The sequence below is a fragment of the Orcinus orca genome, chromosome 11 (genome assembly GCF_937001465.1).
Source record: "Orcinus orca chromosome 11, mOrcOrc1.1, whole genome shotgun sequence".
Taxonomy (NCBI): domain Eukaryota; kingdom Metazoa; phylum Chordata; class Mammalia; order Artiodactyla; family Delphinidae; genus Orcinus; species Orcinus orca.
Window position 1 is genome coordinate 57,521,803 of NC_064569.1, and position 10,818 is coordinate 57,532,620.

Here is a 10,818-nt window from a genome sequence, read left to right on the forward strand (position 1 = left end):
CTTTGAAACCTGTGGCTCTGAAATGAATCTTTGGAACCTGTCATTTCAGAGACCTGCGACATAATGAAATGTGTGAAATTCGAGCCAACACCTTCCAGCAGTTGTTTAGCCTCCGCTCTCTGTGAGTACTCTCTCTCGGCAGCTTCCCCAACATCGAGCACTTTTTATCTTTTTTGGGTCTTCCCCTAATATTTTCTTTTCACTGTATACTTGTACTGTTGGGCCTTTGTGCATGTATCTGCTAGGAGAAGGCAAATATTTTGCTCATGATCATTTCCAGGAACAGGTTCAAAAGCAGTAAATTTGCAATCTGCCCTCTGCCAGTCAGCAGACGTGAAACTCTGATAAAGAGGAAGGAGGCCAAGCTATTGAACTGCCTACAAAATGTATTTCTGTTCCTAGCTGGGAATTGGCGGAGATTGTTCTGCCTGCAAAACCGGGGTGACCACACAGTTCTTCCTGCCTGTTTTTCTCTCCTGGTCAAACAGTTTTTCAATGTGAGTCTCTCTAAGTGCTTAAGAATCACCTGGAGGTGACTGTAAAAAATGCGGAGTCCAGGTTCTCACTTGCCTCATGAGTTAGACCCTCTGGAGTAGGGCCTGAGAATCGGCATTTTAACAAGTACACTAAGGTTTAAGCACAACTGTCCTGGAAAATGCTTCTGTTGCTCAGATGACTAAGATTTGTAAATATTAAATTCCATTTTATGATTGAAAATACCATATATTTGACATATATTATAGATATTAATATATTATGTAAATGTATAATATATTATATTTTAATATATACTATAATAGATTATTATATATATTAATATATATTGAAAATACCATAAATACCGCTCCACTCTGATGTGCTTTGCACATTCTGAGCTACAGGACTCAACACTCAGCACTGACATCAGGTAGACCACACACTGCCTGAAAATACCATATATTAACCATAAGTTTAAAAAAAACGGTAACAGATTTTTTGTGCATGACAGATTTTTTTCCATCCTGAAACTGGATTTCGATGTAATTTTGGTGAACGGTGACAATATGTAATGTTTAAACTGCAGGATGTTGTTAAAAACCCTTTCTTTCCTAAAGTTTTTCTCAACATTTAAGAGACTATACCTTCATAAAATAATACCATTCCTCAAAACATTTTAAATTCACCTTGGAGAATCAGTTTCTCCCAAAAATTCACTTTGAAAATCATCTTGCTCTGAATTTAATTGTGTTGCCCTTTCCTTACTTTTGGTCTAAAATCGGCTTGTGAAGTTCTTTAACTTTTTAAAATAAATGTGAAACAAAGATATTGTACATTACCTACTTTTATTACCTGCCTTGTTCACCAGGCTGGAGTTCTGGCTCTTTCCAAAAGTTAGTTCTTTTTCAAATATATCAAAGGTTGATATATTTGATAACACTGTGTTGTACAATTGAAATTTGCTAAGAGAGTAGAACTTAAATATTCTTTACCAAAGACCCATGAATCACTCTCCTAGATCACTGTCATCACCCTCCTTACCGGACTTTCCACCATCAGTCTTTACCCATTCATCTCATTCTCCAAAGAGAATTTTTCTTAAGTAGAAATTGAATCATGTTACTTCCCTGCTTCAAAAATCCTCTGTTATTCCCCTATTGTCTTCAATACCAAAACCAAACTTCCAAGCACCATCCTTCAGAATCTGATTCCAACCCCCTGGAACACCTTCATCTCTCACCCACCAGTTCCCAGTCCCTTGACACATGGACCATTGTTTCTCCTGGTCCTGTTGCCCATTGGATTCCTCCCCACTCTTAACTTGCCCCTGTCCATCCCATAAGAACAACATCTCCTGTCTCTGAGCCCTCTCCACTCTGATGTGCTTTGCACATTCTCTGCTACAGGACTCAGCACTCAGCACCGCCATCAGGTACACCACGCCCTACCTGAAAACGACAAGGATTTTTTCATCTTCTTATCCCCAGCATCTAGTGCAGATGGCAGGGCTTGCAACCCTCACTGGACACGTATTTGATGAGCAGCTTAACAGAAGACAGTCTCCTGCCCAATTCCCATTTGTAGCTTTCCCACTCCTTCCATGCCATTCCTTCCCCTCGTTAGCTGGAATTTTCTTTTGTTCTGCCATCGATGAAAGGAGAAAACTAAAAAGGCTTCCAGTTTTCCCCAGTTCAGGGGCCTTTCAAATGAGAATGTAAATGTTCTGTGAATACCATTTATCCTAAGTAACTCAGGGGGCCCAACACCATGAATAAATTACTTTTCTGTGCTAGAGAAAAGTTGACAGTGATCACTTTCAGTTTCCTCAAATGTCTACACTTTAGTTCCCTTCTGAGTTATGAATTTTAAAAATACGAATTTTAAGTTCATTGCTCTTTTTCTAAAATGTGAAATTTCTTATTCCTGTAAAATTATCTACATTTCATTACATATATGTCTGTGGAGGGAAGGGGTGAGTGAATTTTATTTCTCAATAAATTGTAGATTTTGTTATCAAAGGCTTTTATTTCTAACATATGCTAGCCCCTCTCTTCTTCATTTCCCAGTTAAGAAATAAATGTCCAGGGGCTTCCCTGGTGGCGCAATGGTTGAGAGTCTACCTGCCGATGCAGGAGACACGAGATCGTGCCCCGGTCCGGGAAGATCCCACATGCCGCGGAGCGGCTGGGCCCGTGAGCCATGGCCGCCGCGCCTGCGCGTCCGGAGCCTGTGCTCCGCAACGGGAGAGGCCACAACAGTGAGAGGCCCGCGTACCACAAAAAAAAAAAAAAAAGAATTAAATGTCCATTCTCTTTATTGGGAATTTTTTTTTAAAGTATCTCTGTGTTTCTCTTAAGGCCTGACATACATGGACAATGTACACAAATTTTTGTTGAGTTTCATTACATATCCGGGGACATTTTATAACTTAAAATTTACTTGCCTGTCAGAGGAAGAGCCTCAGAAGTTCCTGTCTCTTCCAATTCCCTGACCCCTACTCATCTTAGAAATGCCCTAATAAAATTTTACAACCATGTTAAAGTCAACTTTTTAGCAAGAAGAGAGTAAAATCTGAAGTATCCACCTGAAGGATTTTCCCGGATTGATTTAAACAAGGTTGCTTTAAAATTCTCTTGCATCATTTTATACTATTAATATCTGCCTCTGAAAGATGATTTGATAAGTTAATTGCTCCTGTCCTGAATGGAAATTACATTTTGTTAGAAGAATGAATATATATGGTAAAACTTCACACAGTCTTCTTTTACATAATCCTCTCACTTGCCTTTTTTTTTTTTTTTTTAATAGGAATTTAGCTTGGAACAAAATTGCCATTATTCACCCCAATGCATTTTCCACTTTGCCATCTCTAAGAAAGCTGTGAGTATTTCATGACTTGTTTATGGCATGTCTTTTAATAATTGGGCCCCATCTGATTAATCAAAAATGTTGGTTTTGCTGAAAAAGCCCGAGTACACAGAATGCCCAGCCCTCAGTGTCTCCTGCACTGGAGCTGGATCACACCAGAAAGGAGCACCCCACTTCCCACCCCCCACCCCTCCAAGGCCATGTGCGTCCTTATGTGGATAAATGACCATCTGGGTGACAGCTGGTTCTGGTGATTGAGGTGAAATTTTCCAATTTTGCTGAGCCATCAGGTGGAATGGACTAAGTAATCAGTTCAGTTCTAAAGGTCTTTCATTTTACAGTTTGCCATCCTGACTAACAGAAAATCTTCCTGTCCATTTTTTCCCTCCCTTTCCATCTCTTGCTCTTTCCTCTCCCTCTTTCCTGTGTCTCAGAGACAAAGAAGGAACTGGTCAGACAGAAGTTATGGCGAGAAGGAAGAAAATAAACCCCCAACAATGTTTTCCCCCTCACCCCTAACTTGATCTAGTCAGCACCACTTTTCAAATTATGTGTAGCACCCTCCACTTGATTTTAGATGTCCCCATCTGGCAGAATTAAGCTGAATGTAGAAATTACAATTTGGGTGTGATTAAAACATTTTTCTCCTGCAATTCTGATGGTAAATAGAAGAGTTGTTCAGGAGCTAAAACCAAAATGGTTCCTTTTACCATTAAGAGGAAGGACCCTGCTTAGAAGTTTTTATGGAGCAGTTTAATCATCTTTAGGTTGCTTTTTTAACATAATCGTTTTATGCTAACACAGACTAAAAGCCAATTGTTGTTTGATGTTTTGCAGGGACCTATCATCCAACCGCCTGTCGTCTTTTCCTGTAACTGGGTTACATGGTTTAACTCACTTAAAATTAACAGGAAATCATGCCTTACAGAGCTTGATATCATCTGAAAACTTTCCAGAACTCAAGTGAGTTTGTCATTAAAACTAATAAGATACATTTGTGGTCATGTGAAACAATAGACGTGTTATAGTGGTTTTCAAAATTTATGGGACTCTTTTGAATTGCATTTCATGCCTTCAAGTCCCCCACCCCTGGGGCATTGTTAGGACAAGCCCTGGAGTGGGAGAACGTGTCTTCCTGACCACACTTCCTTCCTTCTTCAAAGATGCCTCCTGGAACCACAGAGTTCATGGAAAGAGTTTGAAAACCATTGATCCGTGAGATACAAACTAGGACATGTAATTAAATAACATTATAACGTAATTGTACTCCTGTTGACATGTTTAAATTCGTCTTGCTTATGTATATGTTCTAATAAAATGTACTAAATTAATATTTGCTTAAGTAATGCTCTTTAAAACCTGTTACACTTATTAGCGATAAAGTCCCTTGAAAGATTATATATATATATATGTATATACACATATATATATGTATATACACATATATATATTCTGTATATATATTAAACCACAGTACTTTTTACATACTTTAAAACCATAACCCCAAAAGAGTTTAGAAAATAAAAGAGAGGAAAAAATGTCTACAAATACCCTTAAACAAAGTTTTATGTTATTTCCTTCCAGATTTTGTTTCCAATGTATTTTTAATTGTTAGAATCACAGTACGTATACAAACTTATATCACCTTTTTTCACTTTATGTTATGTCATACCATAAGCACTTTTTAATGGTGTTACAATTTTCCTAACAGTCATTTTTTAGTGTTTTTATTATGGAAATTTTCAAACTCAAAAGTAGAGAAAATAATATATCCATCACTCAGCCTCAGCAACTGTCAACATTTCATGGCAATAATTTTTAATAACTCCGTTGTTATGAATAGCACTGTAATCAACATCTTTATGCACATAGTTAATATTTTAGATTACTTATTAAAGCTAAGATCCACAGGCAGAATTATTAAGTGAAAGATGAGCACTGTATTTAACAATCTATTTCTTTAAGTGTGTGTTTTTGTTTGGTTTTGTTCATTCAAAGGGTTATAGAAATGCCTTATGCATATCAGTGCTGTGCATTTGGAGTATGTGAAAATGTCTATAAAATTTCTAATCAATGGAATAAAGGCGACAACAGCAGTGCAGATGATCTTCATAAGAAAGATGCTGGAATGTTTCAAGTTCAAGGTAAGAGCTGCTATGTCACTGTGATGAAATTGTGTCTGAACGGGGCTTGAAAAGTCATCGAGCAGATCATCTGAACTCCAAACAAGTCCCTATGTAATCACCCCAGCAAGTTGAGGATCAATCCCACTTTTTAAAGATTCTTAGAGAAAGAGAAAACTCCTTTAGGATTCATTCTAAAAAGTCATCTTTTCTCTAAGGGATTTCTTAATACTTATATTTACAATTAGATCCCTTTTAGCACATATTGTCCTCAGGGGTAAATATTAAAATTGATTATCAATATTTTCATAAACTTTTTTGAGGGCCTTATCCCTGTGGATAACTTTTTCAAACATGCTTCTGCGCTTTTTTCTCCAGAAAATACAATCTATTTTTATTCTTAAACCCCAGTGGGGAGTGGAGGATATAGACATTTTAGATGCCTCCATATTTCAGCAGAAGGGCTTAAGAATCCAACTTCTTATCCAACTAATCCTAAAACATTCTCCCCACCTACCCCCGACAAAGGCTAGCTGTCAGGAAAGTGAAATGAAATAATGTCTGTAAAGCACTTGGCTTTCCTTGAAGCAAGACCTGACTTAAATAGACAACAATGTACCTCAAACCACACCTGTGGTAATGAGGCAGTGCTCTGGGCAGCCCCCAATTTCCTTTCCCTGCCAACCTTGCAAGTTTGCACAGAGTCTAAATAGACTGGCTTTTCTTCCTTTGGGTCTTAATGATTTGTTGATTCCCAAGCAAGTACGATTCGGTCTGTCTGCACATTATCTTAACTTTTCTTCCTGCACACAGACCTGATTAAGGAGCTGGTATTATAGCCCTTGGCTTTTTTAATTTTAGGCTACAGCACATGTCTTGCTCTTGTTCTTGCTTTCATTTTTGCTTTTTCTGCCTCACCCACCCTAATTTCTACTATATTTATTCAACCCTCCCCCCCAAAAAATAAACAATTAGAGTGTCTACTGTGTGCCAGGCACTGTTCTATGCCCTAGAGGCACACAATGAACGAGAGAGACAAGGTTCTTCGTGGAGTTTATTTTCAAGGACAATGATTTGCAACCCTGGTCCATATATTGTAATCACACAGAAGCTTTTAAAAAACACTGGTGCCCAAACCTCACCCCAGACCAATTAAATCAGTAAGTGTGTTAGATCACAAAACTCCTGTTTCATGGATAGCTAATCCAAGCACCAGTTACTTGATTTGTCCTCTGTTAAGCAGAATTCCCCAGAAAGATTGAAACTTACTAATTCTCCCTCTTGTACTCAGAGAACACAGCTCAGAACATTTGCACTATAGCTATCTAAGTGTTAGAAAATTGGATAAAGTGGTTCTTCCACTGAATGGAGAGGCCCACGCTCTCTCTCTAATTTAGGTCAGTGCAATTTGGGGCCATCGTGAGCTCCAGGGAACAAGAACAGAATGAGAGAGCTTCGACGTTATGACAGGGAGTCCAGGGTTACTGTCCCTTGCCCCCAGTTCTGCTGAAATTCTGTCATATAGTAGCTTGAGTAGAACATCCCAAAGCAATTTTATAATAGACTTGCAAGAAAGCCCAGGGAAAAGTGGGATGTCTGACCCTCAGTTCCCTTTGTGACATTTCATGTCTCTAGGGCAATCCAGGACTCTCCTCCCTGGAAGTTGGCCCCTGAAAAGAGAGACAGAACTAATCATTCCAGAACTTCTCATTCCTGCAGATGAGCGTGATCTTGAAGATTTCCTGCTTGATTTTGAGGAAGACCTGAAAGCCCTTCATTCGGTGCAATGCTCACCTTCCCCAGGTGAGAAAGGCATCAGAACTGCTCAACAGCAGTACCCACCCTTAATTCTGAGGCCATCAGGGACATTTGGCTACACTTCAAGGCAAAATCTGTGCCATCTTTGCAGCTCATCAATATCCCACCCCATGGGGACCTTTAAAATACAAATGTTCGTTCCCTGGAGTTGGTCTCCATTCATAAATAGGATCTTTGTAGGAGACTTTTGATTCAGATTAATGGAAATGAAAGAACCAATCTTATAGTTAGAAGTATATGTAATTTTTAAAATAATATTAGCTATTTAGTCTGGTATGCAACAGTCTTGCTTCATGTAATCACTGATTTTTGACAGTGATTTCTTGTAAGTCTTCTCTAAATAGCTATTTGGTTAAAGCAAATAATAGTTTTAGAGATAAGTAAAAACTATATATATTATTCACTTAATTGTTTGTCCCATTCCCTGAAATAGGATAGGCCAGTTGAAAAAAAAAAAAAAGACAGCTGGGGAGGGTTGATATTTCATTTTCAACAATTTGATGGTTCCTTGCACCTAAACGTCAAACGTCAATGTAAACCTAAGATGACATTCTCATGAAATGCACCTTCATACTTCCTCTTCTAACATCACTGAGTATTTCCCTAGGATTCTCCTTCCCTGTTTACAGAACCTTTTTTGAAGCATTCTGGACAAATATCATAAAACGCCCAGGAGGGACTTCCCTGGTGGTCCAGTGGTTAAGACTTCGCCTTCCAATGCAGGGGGTGCGGCTTCGATCCCTGGTCGGGGAGAAAAGATCCCACATGCCTCCAGACCAAAACAACAAAACAAAAAAAAACAGAAGCAATATTGTAACAAACTCAAAAAAGACTTTAAATATGGTCCACATCAAACAAACAAACAAAAAAAAAACTTTATTAAAAAAAAAAAAAAAACCAGAGATCTGACTTGTTACCTGGCCCTCACACTGCTGTATTTGGGGGACCTGAATCCAGTGATTTAAACTCCCCGGCTCCATTTCTCTGGGCATAGCTTGAAAATCTGGGCACCCGGTATATTCACCTTTATATTAAATAGTGGTTTAATAAAGTGGAGTATGCCATAAGGGAACTGTGTGTTACCATGGCTGTTACTGGTCTCTATCTCTTGGTGTCCTAACAAGAGAAACAAAGAGGTAATTTGGCAAAAGTTGTGAACCCTAATTTGATACCCAGTCTTTTTCTTCCTTGGACCTCTAGGCCCTTTCAAACTCTGCGAATACCTGTTCGGTAGCTGGCTGATCCGCATTGGAGTGTGGACCATAGCAGTTTTGGCCCTGACGTGTAATGCCCTGGTGACTTCAACCGTGTTCAGAGCCCCTCTGTACATTTCCTCCGTAAAACTGTTAATTGGGTTAATAGCCATGGTGAACATGCTCACGGGGGTCTCCAGTGCTGTGCTGGCTGGCGTGGATGCCTTTACTTTTGGCAGCTTTGCGCAGCACGGTGCGTGGTGGGAGCAGGGGGTCGGCTGCCAGGTCGTCGGGTTTTTGTCCATTTTTGCTTCGGAATCCTCGGTTTTCCTGCTTACCCTGGCAGCCCTGGAGCGTGGGTTCTCTGTGAAATGCTCTGCAAAATTCGAAACGAAAACTCCTTTTTCCAGTCTGAAAGCAATCGTTGCGCTCTGCGCCATGCTGGCGGCGACCATCGCCGCGGTTCCTCTGCTGGACGGCAGCGAGTACAGCGCCTCCCCGCTCTGCCTGCCTCTGCCCTTTGGGGAGCCCAGCGCCACAGGCTACATGGTGGCCCTCGTCTTGCTCAATTCCCTTTGCTTCCTCGTGATGACCATTGCCTACACCAAGCTCTACTGCAATTTGGAAAAGGGAGACCTGGAGAATATTTGGGACTGTTCTATGGTGAAGCACGTTGCTCTGTTGCTCTTCACCAACTGTATCCTTTACTGCCCGGTGGCTTTCTTGTCCTTCTCCTCTTTACTGAACCTCACATTCATCAGCCCTGAAGTAATTAAGTTTATCCTTCTGGTGATTGTCCCCCTTCCTGCATGTCTCAATCCCCTTCTCTACATCCTCTTCAATCCTCATTTTAAGGAGGATCTGGGGAGCCTGGGAAAGCAAACCCACTTCTGGACAAGATCGAAACACACAAGCCTGATGTCTATTAACTCTGATGATGTTGAGAAACAGTCCTGTGACTCAACCCAGGCCTTGGTAACCTTCACCAGTGCCAGCAGACCCTATGACCTGCCTTCCAATTCTGGGTCACCACCAGCTTATCCGATGACCGAAAGCTGTCATCTTTCATCTGTGGCATTTGTCCCATGTCTCTAATTAATATGTGAGAGAAAGTTTTCAAAAATTGAAAACCCAAAAATGTGAGGTTGAGTATATCAGAGCAGTAACTAAAAAGAGCTGAGTGGAAACTTGATTTAAAAAAAAAAAAAAAACCTCTCAGTGTCAAAAAGCTGATAATTATTGATACAAGAGAGTGAAAAATAAGTCTAAATGCTGCTTATATAACTCATTCAAGCTATATAACTCAGTCACACTCTTCAGGTAAGCCTAAAATATATATAAATATTTTAAAAACAGATTGAAATGTTCAAAAAATTCTCCATGATTTCAATTTAATTCTTTTTCAACTCACTTGCTTACGAAAGGGGTTTTAAACCAGAAAACCCCTTCATATATGGTTGGAGGTATTAGGAAAATAAAAGTTTTTAAATGGCCTACATTACTAAGTAATGGTTGTGACCAGTAGGATTTCATTTTAATGACCATGTGGAGATGTTTTAGTACTGCATCACCTTTCCTCAGAAAGGATCCTTCCAGGTCACCAATACCCCCGTGAATGGATAACATAAGGCACTATTAATTCATTCATAGTCACATCATTTTTAGAGATGCTAGATTTTAGGTATCAGCACTAGATGGTTCCACCCTCAGTGGAATAAAACTGCTTACAAATACTTTGAAAGGAAAATGAACTTAAATTCATAAATTGCCACGAAGGCAATGATGTACAGATGAGGTCTTGTCTAATTCATTTTTAACTCCTTGGTGCCCAGAGGTTCGAAGAAAACTCCATTGCCGGCAATGGACATTCGCAGAAAAGACGGTAAGCAACCTGGGATTATTTTCCCCCTGGGTGAGTGCACGTTTTTCACAGGAGGTTTTATCACTTGATTCAAACTGATGTGCATCATAAGGTAACAATCAAATGCAGACACAGCATAAACTAAATCCACTGATATAACTTCTCACAGGTACCTCTAGTAGCTTTAGCAACAATGTCTGAAACCACTTTTGACTCAACAGGAACTTGGTAATATATTATCCTGTTTATTTAGCTTGGTTTTAGCTATGTTGTCTTTGGATCAACCTACCTGATGTCAAGAACATGACTTCTCTGCTTATTCCATATTTAATACATGTGTTAGGTATTGTACAAGGCAAAATTATTAAATACTAAAGGTCAAAGGATTAATTAATAATTTCTATTATACTACATTAGCTTCACTACATCCAAACCAAAAGACTGTTAGGTAGATTTATTTTTATATAAGCATGTTTAT

The 10,818-nt window shown here is 39.4% G+C and overlaps 1 protein-coding gene across 1 annotated transcript in view; it reads left to right on the forward strand.

Annotated features, from left to right (window-relative positions):
- LGR5 (leucine rich repeat containing G protein-coupled receptor 5) overlaps positions 1-9,727 on the forward strand; it is a 118,724-nt gene extending 108,997 nt beyond the window's left edge. The window contains exons 13-18 of the mRNA XM_004281892.3: positions 50-121; positions 3,286-3,357; positions 4,183-4,308; positions 5,344-5,489; positions 7,188-7,271; positions 8,487-9,727. Of these exons, the coding sequence (XP_004281940.1) occupies positions 50-121; positions 3,286-3,357; positions 4,183-4,308; positions 5,344-5,489; positions 7,188-7,271; positions 8,487-9,574 (1,588 nt within the window). The 3' untranslated portion in view covers positions 9,575-9,727. The remainder of the gene's footprint in view (positions 1-49; positions 122-3,285; positions 3,358-4,182; positions 4,309-5,343; positions 5,490-7,187; positions 7,272-8,486) is intronic.
- Positions 9,728-10,818: the final 1,091 nt, after the last annotated feature.